Source organism: Triturus cristatus, chromosome 8 (assembly GCF_964204655.1).
Source record: "Triturus cristatus chromosome 8, aTriCri1.1, whole genome shotgun sequence".
Lineage (NCBI taxonomy): Eukaryota > Metazoa > Chordata > Amphibia > Caudata > Salamandridae > Triturus > Triturus cristatus.
The window spans coordinates 91,857,274-91,881,304 of record NC_140591.1 but is presented as its reverse complement, the minus strand read 5'-3'; the positions used below and the strand labels follow the sequence as shown (position 1 = coordinate 91,881,304).

The following is a 24,031-nucleotide window of genomic DNA, read 5'->3' as shown; positions in this document are numbered from 1 at the left end:
GAAGCTTCAGAGAGCAAACCAGCCATGTTTTATTCTGGTGAACTGCACAGTGATCCACCCGTAGAATGCAGGAGCAGAATGACATGGGAACCATGGACATGGTATCAGGCAGAACACCCTTGACCCTGTCCTCAAGCAGGTCGCTCCCTCACGCCACACAGCACCACCAGTGTTTCTGCGTGCCTCTGCTGCTTGTCACCGCCGCTGCCACAGGTTTGAGGCCCCTCTGCCTCGGGAGCCCGGTACTTTTGTTTTCGTATTGCTGCATTGTGCTTATTTTGTAAACTGCCTCTCTGTTATCCCTGTGTCCCCCTCGTATTTCTTCTTTGCTGCCTTCCTGTATTGCTGTCCCCACTCGTATTCCACATTGCTGCCTTCTGTAATTTTGTCTCTTTCGTTTCCCCTGTTTTCCCCCGCACTTTTGCCCGTCTCCCGCCCCCCCGCGGCCCAACACCCCCCACCCCCCCCCCCCCCGCTCGCTACACTTTTGCTTAGTGTATTTTTTGCATTCTGTTGTATTGGTTATTTTGTTCATTTTCATTCCTCCTTCTCCCCCTTTCTCCATTTCTGTGCCCTGTGCCCTTTTTTTTGCCTTCTGTATCGTCGCAGCTCCTTCCACCGTTTTTCCCCACCGCTGCGTCCCTTGCAGTTTCGCCCCCCCCCACTCGCTCGCCCATTCATCTTCTCCCACCTCCCATCTGCTCCTCCCACCTCCCTTTCTTATGGGCGGCCTAAGGCAAGCCCATCTGCACCTGGACCACGCCTAGCGCCAGATCCCCTAGCCCCCGCGAACGCCACGACACCCGATGCCGCTACAATGCCAGCACCCTCCACGCATTCAACATCAGACAATCACACACCTGCTTCCTGGCTGCCCCAAAACTCACACAAGGACCCTTCTCCTGCCGGAACTGCAGCTTCACCAGCACCCGATCTGCAAATCTACCCACCGGGAAAGAACGCAACTACTTTAGATGCATTCTTCTCAACACACGCTCCGTCCGCAAACACGCGGTTGAACTCTGGGACCTACTAGACTCAACATCCCCAGACGTCGCCTTCCTGACGGAGACCTGGCTGAACCCCTCCTCGGCACCCTACATCGCCATAGCTATACCAGACGGCTACAAGATCACCCGCAGGGACCGCACCAACGGAGTAGGAGGAGGAATCGCCATCGTCCACAGGAACACTCTCAGAGTCTCGACCAACACTGACGACACCCTCAGCACCGCCGAACACCTGCACTTCCAGATCCACACCGATCCCAACACCACCCTTAGAGGAACCCTCATCTACAGACCACCCGGACCATGACCACAGTTGAGCGACTCCATCGCCAACTTCGTCAGTACTCCACAGACTACATCCTTCTCAGGGACCTCAACTTCCACCTCGATAACAACAGCGACTGCAACTCCACCACCCTGATCGACAACCTCGTCAACCTCGGACTCAGACAACTCGTCACAACACCCACCCACTTCGCTGGCCACACGCTTGACCCCATCTTCTCCGCAAGCTTCTAAGTCTCCTTCAACCACACCACCAAACTGACCATCGCTGCATGCACTTCACCTTCCGGAAACCCACCACACACCACCGCACCCAACAGATCCCCCGCCGCTGCTGGAGGAAAGTCACCGAAGACCAGCAAACCACCACCCTCACCCGGAGCCCACCCACCAACCCCACCGACCTCGACTCCGCCGCCCGCAACCTCAGACAATGGATCGACGACTACGCCAATACCCTCGCCCCGATCAAGTAACCCTCCAACAGACACACCAGCAAGAAAGCCAGCTGGTTCACTGAAGACCTCCAGGCCTCCAAGCAAACTTGCCGAAAGCTAGAGAAGAAATGGCACTGGGAACAGACACCGGACAGCCACGCAGCCCACAAGAACGCCACCCGCAGACACCATCACCTCATCAGATCCGCCAAAAGGGCCTCCTTCAAAGACCGCCTAGACAACAACGCACACAACAGCAAAGAGCTCTTCAACATCGTGAAGGAACTCTCCAACCCCATCTCCAACACCAACGACATCCTACCTTTGCAAGACCTGTGCAACTCCCTTGCCACCTTCTTCCATCGCAAGATCGCAGACATCCACGACAGCTTCTACGTCATGGCCGCCCGACAACCACCGAGATCTCCGTCCCCAAGGCCACCATCCGCACAAGCCCCCTGCTCTCCTGGACCAACATAAACGACGACGACACCATCCAAATCATAAACACCATCCACTCCTGATCTCCGTCACACCCATGCCCACTCCACATCTTCAACAAAGCCAGCACCACCATCGCACTCCATCTGCGGAAAGCCATCAAAATCTCCTTGGAGACAGCGACCTTCCCGGAGAGCTGGAAGCACGCCGAGATCAACGACTTACTCAAAAAATCCAAGGCTGACCCCAAGGACCTCAAGAACTTCCGGCCCATCTCCCTGTTCCCGTTCCCGGCGAAGGTCATTGAGAAGACCGTCAGCAGACAACTGACCCGCTACCTCGGGGAGAACAGCATCCTGGACCCGTCCCAGTCCGGGTTCCGCAGCAACCACAGCACCGAAACTGCCCTCATTGCCGCCACCGATGACATCAGGGCCCTGCTGGATAACGGAGAAACCACTGCCCTCATCCGCCTGGACCTGTCAGCCGCCTTAGACACTGTCTGCCTACGCACACGCCGCACACGCCTCCAAGATGCTGGGATCCAAGACAAGGCTCTGGACTGGACTACCTCCTTCCTCTCCGGCAGAACCCAGAGCGTCCGCCTCCCCCTTTCCGCTCCGAAGCCACCGAGATCATCTGCGGCGTACCCCAGGGCTCATCCCTCAGCCCAACATTGTTCAACATCTACATGGCACCACTCGCCCACGTCACCCGACTGCACGACCTCAACATCATCTCCCACGTCACCAGACTGCACGACCTCAACATCATCTCCCACGCTGACGACACCCAGCTGATCCTCTCCCTCACCAAGGACCCCCTCACCGCCAAAACCAACCTCCACGAAGGAATGAAAGCAGTCACCGAGTGGATGTAGAACAGCCGACTGAAGCTAAACTCGGACAAGACGGAAGTCCTCATCCTCGGCTCCACCCCCTCGGCCTGGGAAAACTCCTGGTGGCTGACCGCACTGGGAACAGCTCCAACATTCACTGACCACGCACGCAACCTAGGGTTCATCCTCGACTCTACTCTCTCCATGACGAGGCAGGTCAACGCCGTCTCGTCCTCCTGCTTCAACACCCTCCACATGCTCCGCAAGATCTACAGGTGGATCCCCACCGAAACAAGAAGAACGGTCACCCAGGCCCTCTTCATCAGCAGGTTGGACTACAGAAACGCCCTCTACGCAAGAGCCTCGGCCAAACTCCTGAAACTACTTCAACGCATACAAAACGCCTCTGCACGCCTGATCCTCGACATCTCTCGCCGCAGCCACATCACACCTCACCTGAGACCTGCACTGGCTCCCCGTCAACAAGAGCATCACTTTCAAGCTCCTCACCCACGCACACAAGGTACTCCACAACACCGGACCGGCATACCTCTACAGACGACTCAGCTTCTACACCCTCAACCACCAGCTCTGTGCCGCCGACCTCGCCCTTGCCACAGTCCCCCGCATCCGAAGAGTGACCTCCGGCGGCAGATTGTCCTCCCACCTCGCTGCCAAGACCTGGAACACCCTCTCCATCTTCCTACGGCAGACCCAGGACCTGCTAACCTTCAGGAGACTCCTCAAGACCTGGCTATTCGAGCAGTAGCATCATCATCCACCCCTCCCCCCAGCGTCTTGAGACCCTCACGGGTAAGTAGTGCGCTTTATAAATGTTCTGATTGATTGATTGATGCCTACCCGACTAGAAAAATGCTGAAAAATTCAGGAGATGAACCAAGCTAGTCATTACAATTAATTCCAATAACTAAGCACTACATCAGGCCATCAGATATGTATTGCGCACACTAATAAATTGCAAAACCTTTCACATACACACAAGAAAGGTTAATAAACATGCAGAGCAATAGGGGACCAACAAGTAATTGACTACAATACCACGATTCACACAGTTGCGTCAGAATATTCACGCCCCTCCTAAGAAGTACTCCACAGAGACAACCTAAACAGCCACAAACTACACACCGGTTTCGGATGGCAGGCCACAAGACCCCACCCATGCGAAAACTCAACTATAATGAAAATCAACACCCTCGCCATACCTTGCTTGCTCGCTCTTGGTCATTATCTACAGAAGGATTAGCTACAGAAGACTCTCTTGCTCCCTCCCATGTGGTTAACTTCTCAAGCCTCGAGGGGGGTCTGCGCCAAAAACACATGTCGCAGCCAAGTAATTATCAAATGTTGGCTATATCAAAACCACATAACTAAACAAATCAGCTACTCTACATCATCAAGCATTTCACAACCTTGTTATGTTAAATGGTAGCGGCAGTTTCAGTCGATAACCTTTCAAGTGTTTGCCCGGCGGTAATCGCCTCTCATACCACTCGATGATTTTACCAATAAAAGAGGCAGGCGCCGGAGACTGGAAGGCAGGAAACAAAGTTTTATTCCGTCGGAGCAGAACACATCAGATCAGACAGCAAGGTATCGTCACGAGGTGCTCTAACTGCATCTCTGAGACCTGGTCTCTCATACACTGGTTTATTGCTTTATTATACATAGTACATTCTTGAGATTCCCTTGATGTGCGGGGGAAATATCCCCTGAAGCCCCGGTTCAGATCCGATCCCACACATAGATACAGTAGAAGTTCCCACTCCATCCACAGTAGGAGATGGCTATTGCGCAGCAGGGTATTCCGCCAATTCCTGGGGGGTGTGTGACCGGTCGGGTCTCAGGGAGTAGGGGCTTTGATCTACTGTAATCCCTTTGATGTGGGGTGTTTCAGTTACAGTAGGGGCAATAAACTGCATCCGCAGGGCTAGGTGATGGCCTGGGACCAGTTCAGACAATGGGGCGCAGAGGAAGGGGGTTATCAAAGGAGTGGCATGACCATGTATGGGTTGTCGGTCGGAAGTGGTTCCGTAGCAGGGTCGCGCAGAAGGAGAGGGTTTATGGCCTGTATGAGAGAGCGGGGGTGGCCGGCGCGCGGGGGATGCTCGCAGCGCCGGGGGAAAGCGCTGGCGATCGAGAGTGAGCGGGGAGAGAGAGTGGGGTGCCTAAAATGGAGGCCGTGCATTTGCTATGCGTGGCGCTGGGGAGAGGCAAGATGGCGCAGATAATGTTCAGTTTGCACGCTAAATTTCCACAGTCCTCCCTTTTAACATGTCTCGCCAGCTTGCCTAGTTTGGATCTATCCCCATAATACTACGGACCTCCACCTCATAAAGGGCTTTCATCCGCTCTGTTTCAAAGTTCAAAGTCTTAGGGCAGATGCAGTTCATAAAAAGCGAACATAAAGGTGGCAGACACTGAATCCCCAAGCAACATCCACATAGTATCACAATCGGTATTAGGATAAATGAAAACAGCCTCCATCCCCAACTTTTAATAGCGTCCCAAAACCAACTCCCCAGCGACCATTCTTCTTGCTCTTGATGGACCTCTGTGGACAGTCTGTGGAGGTGTTCAATTGCTTTGTAGACTGAGGGTGAGTTGTCTGGTACGTAGGTGCAACAGCTGGACCCAATGATGCGGCATGCTCCTCCACGATCAGCCAGAACCACATCTAGAACGAGGCGGTTCTGAAGGGCCACTAAGCGGACGGCCTGGAGCTCGGCGGTGTTGTTGGCGAGGGCGCCAGCCGTAATGTTCATTGCCGTTTCGACTGCCTGGGTTAAGTGGCGGATGGCACGGCTGTTTGCCATTGGGCCCCAGAGTGGAACAAGGCCTTTGACTGCGTCCATGAACTGTGCTCCGGTGGAGTCGGCCTGCACAATGTCTTTGGCCCGTTTCTGTCGGTGATGGTTTGCTGGAGCCACATACGTCGGAGGAAGGACAAAGGCGATGTAGCAGGTGCCTCCCCAACCTTTCGGGAGCCAGGTGTAGGCCTTAGTACCACAGACGAAGTACATATTCGGGGAGGCAACAAAGGAGGGTGGGTCAACTGAGTCCAATGTTCGGGTGATGAGGCAGGAGCTGTGGCCCACCAGCTGCGTCCCCAGGCCTTCGAGGCATACAGATCCAGTGATGTTGATGACGGACAGGGCCACTGTTAGGGTGGCGGCTGTCCGTTTTCGGAGGTAAGAGAAGGTGGGTCTGGCTGGATTGTTGAACACTTGCATTTCAATTCGTTCTTTGGCGGGGATGTCCATGTGAAAGGAAGTGTTCGATCTCAGAGGGCAGAAGAGGGCGGAAGTTCTACCAGTTTTGTTCATCCAGAACCCATGGTAGAAGTGTGACATGGTTCTGCCGGAAGTGGCATTGTCCTTGTAGCTCTCCTGCAGAAGGATCAGCCAGGCGAGGCAGGAACCATGGACAGAAAAAGGTGAAGGGATGAAAGGGATTGAGTGCCCAGTGGCATGTGGTAGCAATCCACAGATCCAGCAGTTAGTGGCGTTGGTGGCAAGATTGTGTTGGTGGAGCAACTGCACAAAGGAGTTATTCCAGAACTCCTTACGCCTTTCTCGGAGTTGGGGTGAAAGTGAGATCAGATGGTGCTCCTTCGTGGTGGTAGGTTGAACGGTAGTCAGCAATGTCTTATGAGCGGGTGTGTTCTCCTCCATGATCCAGAAGGTGACCATGAGGAGAAGGCAAAAGAGAAGGGTAATAAAAAGTGTTATAGTCTTAAAGCTGTGCATTCGGTCAGTCTTTGGGTTTCTGTAGGGGATCTTCGGACGTCCGGTTGCTTCCATCACCTTCATGTCGGGCGCTTCCATCACCTTCGAGAGACTCGGTAGCGGGCAGAACCACAGACTTTGCTTAGTTTCTCTCCTGGTGGCCTTTGAGATGACTAGGCTACCGCTCTGAGATTTCCACTTAGCCTGTGGTCTGCTTAGCCGAAGTCCTCTCCTTTCGTCGCAAGTTATACCCTTCTTTGGATGGCACAGTGGGATCGGGATATTCAATCAATTCAAGTGTCTCTGTATCCGGGCGGCGGCTCAGGGATGGTCGGTCTTTGTCCAGAAGTTCCTCTTGGGCGGTGACGTTGTCCGTGGTTGTCAGGGTCGGTGATACCTTCTTGCAGTGGTGTGCATGCAGCCAATTGCGTTTCCCCTCCACTCGAAGAGCTGTTCGGGTGGTGATCAGGACTTGCAGGGGGCCCGTCCACCGGGGCTCCAGACTCTTGGTGCGCTGGAAGTTACGCACTAAGACGAAGTCACCAGGTTGGATGTCGTGCCCGGGGCCCCTGGAAACATCGGGAATGGCGTGCAGCACCTGCTGATGGATGATAGACAACGTTTTAGTTAGATTGTACAGATAATCAGACATGAGGACGTCCGGGACGTCGTGGATGGATGTCGGTTTTGGTGCAGTCCAAAGGTTCATGGGCCGCCCGAAGACGACCTCGTAGGGGGTTAAGTGGTGTTTGGTGGGGGTGGAACGCATTGATAGCAATGCTAGTGGGAGAGCGTCTGGCCATCTTAGCCCTGTGGTGGCGACTATTTTTGCTATCTTAAGCTTCAATGTGGCATTGTGTCGCTCAACCAGGCCTGCAGATTGGGGATGGAAGACCGCATGGAACTTCTGTTTTACACCCAACCCTTTTAAGAGGAGTTGGATAACTTCGGCTACGAAGTGGGGGCCATTGTCGCTCCACAAAATTCGACAAAGGCCGTATCGGGGGAAGAATTCCTTCAGCAGTACTTTTGCGGTAGTCATAGCGGTGTTGTCATGGGTTGGGTAGGCTTCCACCCACTTGCTGAAGGCACACACAACGACAAGTACATACTTTAAACCTTGGCACCTTTCTAGCTGGACATAGTCCATTTGTAGGACTTCAAAGGGGTGATTGGGGACCCCAAACCCTCCCCGGGGTACAGCAGTTCCTTTCCCAGGGTTGTGTTGGAGGCATACTAGGCATTGTTGGACCAGACGTTTGGCTGAGTCTGGTATTCTGTCGTTGTGCCAGACTTTGGAGATGAGTTCGATCATGGGGGCAGACCCTATGTGTGCGGGGGAGTGTGCCATGGTCAGCATGGGGATCAAGTATGAATCTGGTAACAACCATTTGTTCAAGTCTTTGGTTCGCCAGCAACCGTCATCGTCCTTCAATCCCACCCGGGCCCATTCAGTTAACTCGTGTGGTGTGCTGGCTAGTTGGATATCCCTAATTGTTTCCCTAGCATCCTTCCATTTCTCAGTTTGTGACCTGGTCACGTACATACGGGTCGTGGACCTATTCTCGGCTGTGGTTCGGGCAGTAATGTCAGCCAGTGCATTTCCCTGTCCTATAATGTCTGTCACCTTCTTGTGTGCCTGGCATTTGATCACAGCTAACCGTGTGGGGAGGAGGACTGCTTCGGTCAGGGCAGAGACTAGATCTCCATGCAGGATGGGTGTGCCATGAGAAGTCAAGAATCCCCTCTCTTTCCATAAGAGCCCGAAGTGGTGAACTACCCCAAAGGCATACTGACTGTCTGTGTAAATGTTTGCGGTTGTCCCTGCTGCCAGGATGCAGGCTCGTGTGAGGGCAATTAGTTCAGCCGCCTGTGCGGATCGCTGTGTGATGCGGGCTGTCTCAACAACTGTTCGAGCTGTGGTGACTGCATAGGCAGCTGAGGTGGTGCCATCAGGGAGCTTGATGCATGAGCCATCCACCCACAGTTCTCCGTCAGGGTCCGGGAAGGCAGTATCCCGGAGGTCAACCCTACTCTTGGTTTGTTCGTCGGTGAGGGTCACGCAATCATGTATAGGGGATGCATTGGGGTCAGCGTCAGGGAGAGGTAGTAGAGTAGCTGGATTCAGAGTGGTGCATCGTTTCAATGTGATATGGGGTGCAAGCAGAGTCAGTTCATAACCAGTCAGTCGTGCGCTAGTCAGGTGTTGAGTCTTGGTTTGGTTCAGGAGGGTATCAACAGCATGGGGTACTAGCACGGTGAGGGGGTTCGAGAGCACGATCCCCTCACTTTGCCGGATAGAGACAGCAGCGGCGGCTACTGCTCGAAGGCAGGCGGGCAAAGCTCTGGCTACGGGGTCAAGAGTGGCAGAGAAGTAGGCACAAGGGCGTTGCTTAGGGCCTATGGACTGGGTTAGGACAGACAACGCACATCCCTCCCTTTCGTGGGTGTAGAGGAAGAAAGGTTTAGTGTAGTCTGGGGTTCCTAGGACTGGGGCCGAGCAGAGGGCGTCTCGTAATTCTTTGAAGGAGGATTGGCATTCGGGTGTCCAGGGGAGGGGGAAGGGGGTATCTTTAGCCAGCAGGGAAAGCAGAGGTTTTACGATAAGACTGAAATTTGGCAACCACTGTCGACAAAAGGAGGTGAGGCCCACTAGGGACCGCACTTGCTTCTGAGTTTTGGGAACAGGGGTTTCTAGAATGGTTTGAATTCGGTCAGGGGTAAGTTTCCTCCCGTCTTTGGATAGTAGGTGGCCTAGATACGTTACTTGGGGCTGGCAGAATTGCAATTTCTTTCTGGAGACCTTGTGACCGTTCTCCGCAAGGAAGCGGAGGAGGTGAATGGTGGCTGTGACGGCAAGAGGAGTGGTGTCGGCCGCCAAGAGAATGTCATCAACGTACTGTATCAACACCACTCCATCGGGTAGTTGGACTGCATCCAGTTGCCTCTTGAGGGCTTGGCTGTAAATACTGGGACTCTCAGTGTAGCCTTGGGGTGCCCTGCAGAATCTGTACGAACGGGCTTTTAAAGTGAAGCCGAACAGGTAGCGGCTGTCTGGGTGGATGGGGATGGAAAAGAATGCGTTCTTGAGGTCAATAACAGTAAAGATGGTGGCAGTGGATGGAATCAGGGTAAGGATGGTGGTGATGTCTGAGACTACGGGGTACTGGGGTATGACTACTTTGTTAACCTCTCGCAAGTCAACAATGAAACGGTAGGCTTTCTCATCCCCCTCGCCTTGCTTCTTTACAATGGGTAGGATAGGGCTGTTGCAAACATTACTGACTACTTCTTCTACCACTCCTGCCTCGACCAGGGACTCGATGATTTCCACCAATGCCTTCTCGCCTTCGGGTGATATCCGATACTGCGGAAGCTTTGGGAGCACTGCGTCCGGTCGGACGGTTATGTGTACCGGGTCGATCACCATGCGCCCTGCATCTGAGTCGGTTTTAGCCCATAGATGTGAAGGTAATGTGTCGAGTAGGGACATATCAGCATCGGTTATAGAGAGTATACACCGTGTGTGACAGGGTCTGGACAGATCTGGGTTATCGTGTAGGATGACTCGAACTCCGTCTGGGGAGCATCTGATGGTAGCTCGAAAATGTTTTAGCAAATCAAGTCCCATAATAGCATCGGGGGTGTTGGAGAAGAGCAGAAAGGTCGTGTCAGTGGTGTTATCTTCTAAGTCAAAGGAGATTGGTGCTGATAAGGGGTTAGTGGAGGGCGTTCCATCGAAGCCTATTGAGGTTACATGTGAGCCAGACAAGGGTGCCCTAGGGATCAGTCGTTTGGATAACGCACTACGTGTCGCCCCAGTGTCTACCAGGAATGGGGATTTTGTGCCCAAGACCTTAGCAGTGACGTAAGGGCCTTGCTGGTCAACACGGAGTTCGACTGGATCCCTCCCTTGCCCCTGGCGGTCCTATGCGAAGTCATGGGTGCTTTCATAGTCGGACTGCTGACACTGGTTTTGTCGGGGGCGATCAAAGGTGTTTGGTCTGCCTGGCCTGTCGTTGATGGTGTTGTTCGTGTGCCCTCGTCCCTGTCCTCTATTTCTGGGGTCATATGCTGTGTCTCTGGGGTCCCTATTCTTGTTCATTTCCAGAAGGACCGGGCACTGGGATTTCCAGTGTCCGAACCCTCTACAGAACGCGCATTGATTCCCATCTAAGTCTCTCCGTCCGTTGTAGGGTGTAGGTGTATGGTCTCTAGGGGGTAGCTTTCTAGGGGCGGTTGGTTGGTAATTCTCTTTTGGAGGTTCTCTTCCTATGGTCACCCCTTGCAACTGTGCTATCATCACCCTCTCCTTTAATTCCTTTTTCTTCTTCTCTGACGCCCTATCGTTCTCGTTCTTCTGGTTTTCGTAGTATTGGGCCATCTGGAGAATTGCTGCGGGTTTGGAGGCTGCCCAACTACTCTCGCTGGTCTGTAGCTTCTGGGAAACTTCTTGTGACAGACCCTTTACATAATTCTGGACAAAGAGGTGGTGTCCGGTTGCGGTGGTCATGTCTTGGCCACTGTAATCGGAAAACACAGTCTCGAATCGGGAGAAGTATTCAGACACATCTTCCTGGGGTTTCTGACGGCAAGCCGTCACTATCGACCAGTCTACCTTTCTTTCTGGGATTAGAGTCTTCAGCTTTTGTACAATCTTGTCTGGGAGCTCTAAGATGGCTTTCGGGGGTTTCTGTCCTGGCTCTCGCTGTTTATCTATGGTATCGAGTTGTACCCAGGTATATCCGAACGGCTCAGCGTGGTCAACTTTCCGGATTTGTTTCCACACATCAGCCGGCAGACATAGCCCAAAGAACAAGTCGATATCTGCTAACGTCATTATCGTTGAGCCTAAGGCTGTACCCAATTCCGTGTAGAAGGCAGTCGGGTTCTTTCTTAAGTCGGGTAGAGTCTTTCTAAAAGTCAAAATATCTTGCCGGTCCCACGGCTGATAGACCCAGTTATATACAACCCTTCCCTTCGCATCTGGGTTGTTGATGTCGTCGTGTGTTCCCTGACCCCGTGGGGGGACCCAGTAGGGGGCAGCTTCTTTAATGGGCATCATGGCATCGGCCCTTCCTCCCTGGGGATTAGTTGCTATGGGGGTTTCTGTTTTGGTGGTCTGTCCATGTTCTTTAAGGTGTCGGTAGACCTCGAGTGTACGAGTGAAGAGGTTCGTTACATCGCCCTCTCTTTCTTCCCCAATGTCTACCTTCCTATATAGGGCCGCTAAGCCTTCGGGACCTTTATCGTGGTACCTATCCTCATATGCATTCAGGGCGTGATAACAGAGCCGTACGACGAAGTGTCGTCTGCGGCTGTCGGCATACGAGTTATACACGTCTGTTATATACTCCTCACTTTCTTTTCGTTCCACCAGCGTCCCTACTATCTTGTCAATTCCTGCTCGTTCATCCTTAGTTAATCGATTCATTCTGGTGGACTCTTTCTTTCCTATCTCATGGTCGTCTGGCGTTGTAGTCGACGTTGGGTTCGGCACAAGAGGCTCAGCCGGCGCGGAGGCCGTGAGGGCCGAGGCCCCTGTACTGCTTTCGCTCGTGTTCGGGGGTTGTGGGTGTTGCACTATTGATTGGGAGGGTGCATACGGAGGGGGCATGTAAATGATCGGGGGACCTAACAGTAACTCGTCATTCGTTCGCTGCTTGGAGGACAACTCAGGGTAGAGCAAAGAAGGGGTCCTAACAGCGTACTGGCCTGAGGTTTCGGGCTCCTGTCTTAGTTTAGTTTCCCTTCTCTCCTTTATGTCTTCTTCTAACTTTCTAGCGGCAAGGTGAGCTGCCTTTCGTAATTCCTTTTCTGCTTTTACTTCTTCCCTCTTTTTCCGTTGCGTCGCTTCTTTGCGCCACATGCCGATACTGTCAAGCATAGTAGGCGTCGTCTTATTGCTACGCAGAGCTATTTCTAGCGCTTCTATCTTATGGTCGTCGAAGGATCCCATCAGTGGCCACTGACTTTCGGGGTCCTTCTTGGTATATTTATGCCACAGCTTGCTATAGGCTACGGCGACTAGTCCATATTTAGTGAACATGTCCTTATTAGGGGTGCCTTCCAGTGGAGCCGGGTGGTTCACCTCTAATAAGCGGTCCGGGCAGAACCAACTACCAATCAGTGGGGAGAAGATAGGCATGACGGGTTTCAACGGGGACAAAAGTCAGCACTACCTATCTTTTCACTGCTTGCAAAGACTAGACAGAATATCTCTATTCTTCGTTATTTGTAAGCAGAGAATACCTCCAAAGAACCAATATCGAACAACTAGTGTTCGGACAATCAATCAATCAATCAATGGGGAGATAAAGATAGGCACGACGGGTTTCAACGGGGACAAAAGTCTGCGTTACCTACCCTTCACTATTTGCAAAGACTAGACAGAATATTCCTATTCTACGTTATTTGCAAACAGAGAATATCTCAAAAAGCACTATTCTTCAAAACAATCAATGTTCGGACAATCAATCAATGGGGAGATAAAGATAGGCACGACGGGTTTCAACGGGGACAAAAGTCTGCGTTACCTACCCTTCACTATCTGCAAAGGGAGAGAGAGAGAGTATTTCTACTCCTCCCCGTTTGTAGACAGCGAATATCTCAAAAAGAACAATCAATGAGCAATACTAGTATTTCCAAAGCGTCAAACAATCAATCAATTATTTCTCAATTTGTCGTGTATCACGACCTTACCCGGACCGCGTGGACAGTTTCTCGTCTTCCGCCTCCAGCGCCCGATCGTCCTCTACTCTCCGTATTTGCCGCGGCACTCCTGATGGTTCCCAGTCAGGACCGTAGATCACTCGAGAGAGGTCTGCTCGGAACCAGTGAAGTTCGGATGATCGGCTGCCAGACGAGGGTCTATTGGGCAGGAGCTCTCCCGATCGTTGCAGTCGTTCACTCTGTCGTCGGGACCTCTCCCACTGGATCCACGTGTCGCTGATGGGCCCCACGTTTGGGACGCCAATTGTTAAATGGTAGCGGCAGTTTCAGTCGATAACCTTTCAAGTATTTGCCCGGCGGTAATCGCCTCTCATACCACTCGATGATTTTACCAATAAAAGAGGCAGGCGCCGGAGACTGGAAGGCAGGAAACAAAGTTTTATTCCGTCGGAGCAGAACACATCAGATCAGACAGCAAGGTATCGTCACGAGGTGCTCTAACTGCATCTCTGAGACCTGGTCTCTTATACACTGGTTTATTGCTTTATTATACATAGTACATTCTTGAGATTCCCTTGATATGCGGGGGAAATATCCCCTGAAGCCCCGGTTCAGATCCGATCCCACACATAGATACAGTAGAAGTTCCCACCCCATCCACAGTAGGAGATGGCTATTGCGCAGCAGGGTATTCCGCCAATTCCTGGGGGGTGTGTGACCGGTCGGGTCTCAGGGAGTAGGGGCTTTGATCTACTGTAATCCCTTTGATGTGGGGTGTTTCCCTTACAGTAGGGGCAATAAACTGCATCCGCAGGGCTAGGTGATGGCCTGGGACCAGTTCAGACAATGGGGCGCAGAGGAAGGGGGTTATCAAAGGAGCGGCATGACCATGTATGGGTTGTCGGTCGGAAGTGGTTCCGTAGCAGGGTCGCGCAGAAGGAGAGGGTTTATCGCCTGTATGAGAGAGCGGGGGTGGCCGGCGCGCGGGGGATGCTCGCAGCGCCGGGGGAAAGCGCTGGCGATCGAGAGTGAGCGGGGAGAGAGAGTGGGGTGCCTAAAATGGCGGCCGTGCATTTGCTATGCGTGGCGCTGGGGAGAGGCAAGATGGCGCAGATAATGTTCAGTTTGCACGCTAAATTTCCACAGTTAGGATAAAGATCTATATTGTGTAAAGAAGTTTGACGCTTACGGACAGCATCCATCTTTTGTTATGGTCACTTGTGGAACTGGGTCGAGAAAGGGGTGGACTGCAACAGATTGTTGCTGTTCCACCACTGCAAAGAGCGATGGGTTAGGGCTCAAATCAACACTAGATCTTCCCAGCAACCCTCTGCTTGTGACCTTTGTGCAGCTAGGCACTCTTGTAGCGGATGCATGTGTAATCTCACATAGGGAACTATGGAAGTGCAGGAGGCCATCATGCCAAGGAGGTGTAACTGTCCTGACCGTTCAGTGGTGATCTAGCTAAAAAAAGGCAGTAGCAACTGGAAAGCTTGAACTCACGTTTGGCTGGGGCACGCGTTCCTGATGAGAGTTGAGAACTGCTCCCAGGAAGGTGAGACTAGACTGTGTTGATGGTGAACCCCAGATAGTACAAGAGGTCTACAGTGGTCGGGTATGTGCCCATTTGTTTGCGCTCTTGATCAGCCAGTCCTGCAAATAATGGAACATGTGGATGCCCCCTCTTCTATGACAAGTGGCTACTAAGGCATGACATTTTGTGGGTATCCTGAAGGGCAGTACTTTAAATTGAAAATACTGCCCAATAACCTCCAATCGCATGTACCGGCAATGGTCAGGGTGGATTGGGATGTAAAAATAGACGTCCTCCAGTTTGAATTTGGTTATAAAGTCGCCTGTCCACAGTAGAGGAATGGCGTCCTGGAGCATTACCATGTAGAAGTGCTCTGACAGGATGCTTTTATTGAATTGAGGGGCCTGAGGTGGTGTATAGGCCGGAGTGTCCAGTCTTTCTTGGGGATAAGGAACTACCGGGAGTATATCACTTTGCCATGCAGGTGTTGTGGCACCGGCTCTACTGCCTTCTTGCGAATGAGTGCCTCCACTTCCTCCTGACGGACGCATAGAAGTTTGGGAGAGGAAATGTTTGCGTAGAGGAAAGTTTGGTGGGGTTAAACCAGAGTTTAAGGCAGTACCCTTGCCCGATGGAGACACCCACTGACCACGAAAAAAAAAACAGTAGTCTTCCTCCAATCACACAACACCTGTCGGGGAAGAGACAAGGAGTCCATGTATAGAGGACGGCTCCCTTAGCCACACTCCCTCTACCCTTAGAGTTGTTACCCCAATAGACTCCCTTGGAGTAGCCTCCTGTAGGTGCCTGTTGCGGTCTCTGGTAGAAAGCAGATGCTTCAGGGTGGTAGCTTTGGCACATACTCCGAACTGGGACCTACAAAAGGAATCTCATGGAGAAGGCGTTACGAGAGACGCCATAGCTTTGACCGTATCAGTGTCCTTTTTAATTTTCTCCAGCATCTGATCAACCTGGGGTCTGAAGAGGTGCTCCCCATTTAACAGATGCTGTTGAACCTCCAGCTTATAGCCGTTGACTCACAGCCAGGCATGGCACCTAATAAGGACATGTGAATTTATGCCCCGCGCTGCAGTATCAGCTGAGTTTAGGGAACGCTGATTAGTGGTGTTTGAAATGGATTTACCTTCTGAAACAAGTTTGTGGTCACACTTTTTATTTTGATCTGGCGAATGCTGGAGAAGTTCCTCCATTTGGTCCAAGTGGGCTCGATCATAACTAGAGAGCAGTCCAATTGAGTTGAAAATGTTCCAGTAAGTTGCCAACTGGGTGGTGACCGACTTACCAGAGGTGTCAATCTGCCTATTCTCTTTATTTGGCAAAGGGGCATCGCCAGTGCCATGGGCATTTGTGTGTGCGCTCTGTATGGGCCACTAAGGAGTCTGGTAGGAATTGGTCCTGGATATAGGATGGGTCGGAGGGTAAAGACTTATATATTGTCTCTTTGAAGATTTCAGGTGTGGTTTTAAGCATAGGCAACACAAGGAAATGATAGACGGAGCACTGAAACTTTTTAGACACACAGATCTGGGTAGAATCCATCATCGTTCTTTAGCTCACTTCGCCACCCCAGTTCAGACCCGGCCATATGTAAATCAGCCTTGTTGACCCTGTTCCTCATGGAACAGTCCAGCCCGAACTGCCAACTCAGGTCTTCCCTGGATCGGAAGCTAGAATCCTGGGACCGGTTTCAGGGTAACACCCCTCATCAGCCAGGCTAGCTTTAATCCAGGGTCAAGAATGATTTGCATAGGGATGAGTCTGAATTGCAGTGCCAAAGTGAGTTAAAGAACGATGATAGATTCAACCCAGATCGGTGACTGGGGTTGAGTGTCTGAAAGGTTTCAGCGCTCAGTCCATCATCTCCTTGTGTGGTTTTAAGCATGCCTTTCAGCATGGGGAGCACTGTACCATACGCTGAGTGGTGGATAGCATTTCAACAAGGAAGTCCTCATCTTCTTGGAGCTTGTGTAAACTCTACCTTGTGGAAAGTGGCAGCCCTGTAAATGGCCTTGTGAAAAGAAGTGGTATTGTCAGGAGGGGATGGTGTGGTGGGGTAGAGGCATGGGTTTGTAACCCCCGGTGGATCGACGTTAGTCAACCCATTGGTCTACCCTAGACTTGGGATCAAATAGGGCCTTGTATGAATCTAGCAGGAATGAGATGCTTCACCCCATAACAAGAATGTGCGGAACCCTATGGTGAATGAGTTGGAGGGAGTCCCTATGGTGGTGGAGGTGAAGAGGGAAGGGGAGGAGAGGGAGCACGTGGAGGAGGAGGGAGAACTGAGACAAGATGGTAGAGAACTAGTGCTCCTGTTCTGGTGTTTTTTAACTTTGGCTGAAGGTGTAGGATCCCATGCAAGGATCCTCCTTGAATTTTAGTTTCCCCTTTAGAGGGACAGTGCCCTAGACCGTTGGAGGAGGCTTGATAACAATCCTTGAATGTGTGTCCTCATGTAACGTAACTGGTGCTATGTAAAGCGCTCTGATATCCGTTTCAGGTCAAGTTAGCGCTATATAAAACTGTAAAAAAAAAAAAAAAAAATCCTCCTAGTTTGCGGATGGACGAAAATCAGTTTTTGCCTGGCGTCGAGCTCCTCTTGGTGACGCTGGTCTGCTTTGGTTCTTAAATCCAGCGGGACAGGGGTTTGGGCACCAGACGCTTCGGCAACAAAGAGGTTTTAAGGCCTACAGGCACTTAAGGAGCTTTCAGCGTGATAGGAATTTCGGATCAGAAGATTGCTTTGAGGGTGTTTGAAGTGCTGGTGCAAAGGTGTTGTTGCAGATAGAGGCCAGGTCTTATGTGGCTGTTTCAGTGCCGGTGGCTCGCTCGGATTCGATTTAATGCCTTCTGTAGATGCCGACCATGGCCTTGAGGCAGTGGCAAACCAGAAGCCTGGCACTGGACTTCAGGGCTTGATGCCCGACTCCTCCTCACAGTGCATGGCCTGTGTTCGATATCGGGGAGGTGGTAGAGGGAGGGATGTCATACTCACGGTTGACATCTTGTTGCATGGATGTAGATCCTGAACCTGGAGCTCCTCTGTCTCAGATTGCGAGAGAGCTATTCTTGGGATGAAGTGAAGTGGCTAAAAGCCTGAGAGCTGCGGGTGTGATTCGCCCTCAACATTGTGGTCCCTGAAGAGATCGGGGGCATCATGGTACGTCCAGCAAGCTGTTGGTCTCATCGGTATTGCAGGGTCTTCTTGGAGTGGAAGGTGAGACAGGCAGAGCAGGAGGCCATGTCATGGTTGAGAGAGAGAGAGAGAGAGAGAGAGAGACAAAAGTTGCACACTTGATGGTGATCTGACCTGGGGTATTTAGAAAGACACTGTGGACAGAACTAAAATGGAGTCCTTTAAATATGGAGTCTGCATTCTTGAAGAGGAAGTCTCCGTGAAGGCCCCAGGACAGGCAGGGGGCCCAAGAAGGGCGTCAAGAGAAACCCAGTCGCCAAGCCAGACAAAGGTTGTGACAATGATGTAATGTACTGCAAGATTGTTTGCACCAATGGGAGTGGAGGAATTGTAAACATCTGAAAGCGAACAGAGGCGTACACCTGAAGCTCAATAGTTTCCCGTATGCACCAGGGAGCAAAAAAAATCTAACAATGGAACAAATGCCCATACGCATTACCAGTTATAGGAGGAGTAGCTATGCATCGTGACTCAAAAGACTTCTCTGAAGTAAAACAACTTCCACACGCCTAACATGGCATGAGTATGCAGAGCATGTGTATTTAAAGCTACACATGCCACAAACAAATTCCCCTTCCTTTTTATGGAGGAAAAACCCTTTATTATGCATGCTCCTGAAGAAGCATATTGGCACCAGCTGGTCTATCCTACAGGCGCCTACTCAACGTTTGCGGTAGTCACACCTATGTAGGTCATTTGAAATGGAGAGAAGATAATAGGGACTCTTGTTAGTCCGTGGCAACATGGTTTCATCCCCGGTAAAAGTACTACGGATCATGTCCGGAGAGCTATTTCATTATTTGATATTGCCGAAGCCACGTGGATACAAATGTCGCTGATTCTGCTGGACGCTCAAAAAGCCTTTGATCAAGTCTAATGGGTGTACTTGTGGAAAATCTTAAGTCTTAAGGGATTTGGCCCACGGATATTAACCGCCATACAGGCCATGTATTATAACGCACACGCTAAAATACAATTAATGGGGAAGGAGTCTGGTAGGATCAAGATTACTCGGGGGACACGGCAGGGGTGCCCGTGTTCCCCTATATTATTCGCCCTTTATATTGATCCTTTGATTAATTCTATATTGGTGGATCAGGTAATCAAATCAGTAGAGATCCTCGGATATTAAACCAAACTTTTAGCCTATGCAGATGACATTGCTGTAGTTACCACGGATCCGTTTTCTGCTTTAAATCAGATTGAGAGGCTTGCAGCAGAATTTGGGAAACAATCAGGATATAGTTTGAATACGGACAAAACTCAAATCATATGTACAAAAAATACGCAGTTTCAGGATCTACGCCGGATAGAGTCAGCCACGTATCTTGGGATAACTATAACAGCGGAGGTTGGTACAATATGGGATAAAAATTTGTCACCATTAGTTAAAAAAATTAAGGAAGATCTGAAGAGACTGGATAACTTACACTTATCTATTATCGGTAGAGTAAATGTCATTAAAATACCGATGTTTCCCAAAATATTTTATTTATTTCGATGTATACCTCTAGAACCGGAAAATTTATTATTTAAACAGATGGAGCAGATGTTTAGTCAATTTATTTGGGGATATGGGAAAATTAGAAGATCAATAAAATATTTATCCCTACCACAACACCGGGGGGGACTTGTAGTCCCAAATATGCTGCTTTATTTCTGGGCAGTAATGCTGCAACATAGGAGTGTTTTATTTAGACCACAGACCCTGGATCCAGCAGGGGTAATTAGCGATTTAGAAGGGGATAAGGATATACCATCTATTTATGAGCTTGCATTGGGTAAATTAGCACCAGGGTTAGCCTTAAGGCAGTTGGAAGGCAGCTACTATAAAAAAAACTTGTTTTAAGATTATTAGAGCAGCCTGGAATGTATGGCGGAAGATTGGCAAACATTTGGAAATACCCAGCATTCATAGATATATAATGTTGTGGCGTTCCTCGGCTTTTCCGGCGATACAGCATGATAACATCGGTAGAACATGGGAAAAAGCAGGAATAAAAAATATAGGATATTTGACTGATTTAAATGGGTTGGCTTCATTTGGGGACCTCCAGGAACGATATGGAGTTGATTCTTGCACCATCTTTAAATATATACAAATTAGGGCGACTATAAATAGTTTGGTTCCACAACCATTTAACTTTCCGCGAATTCCTTTATTAGAATATCGGACAAAAAAAACAATATCGAGTTAAGGAAGTGTATATAATGTTGATGGCGGCCACAATGGACGATATCAATAAAGTAGAAAGTGCTTGGGCTGATAAATTAAATAACCCAGATGTAGCCATTGCAGATCACTTGAGCTGTCTAATAAGACCTTTTTGACCGCTAATCTTAAAGCCCAAACTTTTAAAACGCTGTTTAGACTTTATTTTATTCCGGCTAAACTCTGGACATGGGGGAGAAGGGTTAATAATAAGTGCCCTAGATGTGATCAGGGTCCAGCGGACATAAGCCATATGTTTGCGGATTGCAGTAAACTGAATAGTTTGCAGGCAGGTATTGAACGTTTTCTATGTCAAAACTTGGGGCAATCAGTATCGCTAACTCCAACTATGCTGATACTTGGTTTTGACGAAAGCTTACAGTTAGATCACAGTTCAGTTTACTTTTGTTTTATGGTGACTGCTATCTATCGCTTACTTATTTCTACCAGGTGGAAGGATGTAGATCCCCCAAGCTATCAGGCTTGGTATGCTAGACTTTATCATATTTTTAACCTAGAGATGGTACTGTATGAATGCAAGGGCTGGAGAGGGATGGTAAGGGCTCGAAAGATCTGGGGGCCATTGATGGAATAATTATAGATATTGGTGGCGAATTTATGATAGGTATACGGGTTTAAGGCTGTTGGGAACTTATGCCATGGAACTTATGGTTACGGGATGTCGTTTCGTTTTTTTTTTCTTCTTTTTTTGTCTCCCCCGATGTATGTACTGTTTTGTATTACTAGATATTGTTGGATTGAAATTTGATTTAGCTGTTTTCTGGTGCATTAGAGAACTTGTTATTGTATCATTGCTGTCTGGTCAAAAAATAAAATATAAAAACAAATAAAAAAAATGAAATGTGGAGAAGGCAGGCAGTGGTAAGGCAGTAGATTGGGATTCGGTGTTGACAGCACACCTGCAATGAATGTTTGAATTTGAAACCATGATTCCTGAGAGAACTACAAAACTGGTTTGGAGAAACTTGATTAGTGGTCCATACTAGCACTGGCAAGACTATGAAGAAGGATATTCTAAGAGGACAATGCAGGCTTTCTTGCTTTGGTACCATGATCTATAAGTTAGGGAATGGAGTTACTGAGTGAACTGCAGGACTTCATAGATGGAGGAGGTGAGGAAGGCACGGACCTAGAAGATGTGTATTCATTGTAAAACAAAGTGTCCTGGTAGGAGGGAACTTAAAGTGGCATATTCTCCTTAACTGAGCTAATCAGTACTATAGGGGTTGTTTTGAGATAACTCAGTTAGCTTGATCTGATGCCTGGGGTGCAGAGTCTGCCTGAGACCTTAATGACTCTGGAGTTTCAGATTCAATTAATAACAAAAACAATATAGGTACATTCATGTTGCACTACAGGATGTCAGGGCAATGGTGAAGTGCAAGCAAACTGACTAGAGGTATTACTTTACTGCAACTTAAATATTAATGTTAGTTAAGCCTATATATGCACACTATTTTAATAGATAATTTTTGTTAAGCATACAAAGGTAGCATAGAGGGGAAATGAAGCTGTACAAAATGAAATTGTATGAATGAATGAATAAAGGCATTTATATAGCGCACAGCTACTCAAAAGTGTGTTCCGGCACACCAAAGGCCCAGAAAGCAACCAACTACACCAACTTCGATTACAGAAGGGAAAGAGGGAAAAGAAGGATAACAGAAGAAGCTAAGGGAACCTCAATTATTGATCAAAAAGCAGAGTTTTGAGGAGCTTCCTAAAAGTAGCTAAATCCGACACCGCTCTCAATGAAGTGGGAAGCGCATTCCAGGCCCGAGGATCGAGGAACCCAAAAGAGGAGCCGCCTGAACGGGCATGAGATATTCTAGGAACTGCTGCCAGATTCATAGAGGAGGATCTCAGAGTTCTAGAAGGAACATAGTTGGTAATCCTTCTACAAAGGTACCTAGCACCCTTTCCGTGAAAAGCCTTAAAGAATAACACAATGGCCTTAAATCTGATTCTATTTTTTTACTGGGAGCCAATGGTGCGCTCTGAGATGGGGGGAGAGGGGGACATACGAGTCGTAGCTTTCAGCCTGAGAATGGCTCTGGCAGCGGCAATTTGTGCCACCTGCGGAGGCTTGAGAAGATATTCTGGAAGGCCAAGGTAGAGTATATTCACGTAGTCAAATCTTGAAGTAATCAATGCCTGGACCACGGATTTCCTGGAGTCTAAAGACAAGATTATCCACGATCTTCAAGTCTAGTTCATACCTAGAAGTCATACATTATACATACTGAGCTGAATGACGAGAAAGTCAACATCTACATGGTTCAGAGAGGTAAATTATTTGATTTGCGATACAACAGAGAACTCTGAGACATAAAGAATTTGAACATATTTGTAAATTTCTGTGATGCATAGATCACCATGATGCAGAAGGAACACCCCATACCAAGATGTAAGCAAGTAGTTGCATTCAAACTAACTGATGTCTACAAAGAAGCTACAACTCTTCCTGATCTCTAGTCAATATGATTTAGCATAAAAAAGGAACCCAGGCACCGTATAACCTCCCTATCTGCTCTGTTTCTTAGTGCCAAGAGGCTTTAACTGTGCTTCACCAGAAATTGTAATGCAACATTTTTGCACCACTGTTTCACTGGTTGCGCAAAATACTACTTTGAAACTAGCCTTGCCCAGCATGCAGAGTTCAAAATTTGACCTCTAACCAATGGATTCAAGCAGGGACTCACTTAGGGTGTCTGAAAACTGATGCGACTGTGGATTAAAAATGCTTCAACATACATGTAGAACAGAAGTAATACATGGTAAGATGTAAGTAAGGTGAAGGATACAACATCTTCACTTTTTTAAACAAAGTCTGCGTTCAACTTCGAAGGTAAGACTATGATACCAAATTACCAGACTGGTGTTCTTGAACAGTGGGTCCTTTATAGACTGCCACACTTCTTAATACTCACACTTAAGACACTATTTATTCTTAGTTTACTAACAGTATTCGGTGGATCAGAGTTGGAAAAGAATTTAGGTCAAGGATTGTTCCTAGAAGTTTTTATCGTGTGTGTTTGTAGCAAACGATACTACACTTTAAAGAGGACTGTAGAGTTATTTTTGTAAGATAAACATGAACTTTTGTCAATCTGTTTTACGTTTTACTGCTTTCCATTGAGATTGCTTTATGTTCAAAATTGAAAAGAAATTCGAATAGTTTAAGGAAATGCAGTTAATTGGGTTTAATTTCATTTTTCCCAGGAAATGTACCAATAAAGGACAAACCTTTTGTTCCATTGTGTATAGATTTCTTGTGACAAGGGTTCAGTACTTGACCAATATTAGTTGATTCAGAAGTTTCATCGGGTTTCTCAGACAGAAGGCGTGACCTGGTCCTCTGCACCACAGTAGTTCCATTCAGTGCTGTTTGAAACAAGATTAAACAGAGGTAAGATATTTAAAGGTCATACATAACATTTTTCATATTAAGTAGAGGAGGTTGCTTTTTGGGTCCATGGTTCAACAGGTAAATATGTTAATTCAATAAAGTCACAGAGGACTCCAATGAAATTCACCAGAATAGTCAATTGTGCCTCTGATTGTCAAGAATACTGCAACTGGAGCATACTAATTTAGTTTTGCTATACCACTTCAGGA

General features: G+C 49.0%; 1 protein-coding gene across 3 annotated transcripts in view; it reads right to left on the bottom strand.

The window, feature by feature from the left end:
* The window catches only part of SPICE1 (spindle and centriole associated protein 1), a 613,595-nt gene that overhangs the window by 332,081 nt on the left and 257,483 nt on the right, over positions 1 to 24,031 (bottom strand). For all 3 annotated transcript variants that reach the window (XM_085621094.1, XM_085621096.1, XM_085621095.1), the window contains one exon: positions 23,660 to 23,797. In XM_085621094.1, coding sequence (XP_085477220.1) covers positions 23,660 to 23,797 — 138 coding nt within the window. The remainder of the gene's footprint in view (positions 1 to 23,659; positions 23,798 to 24,031) is intronic.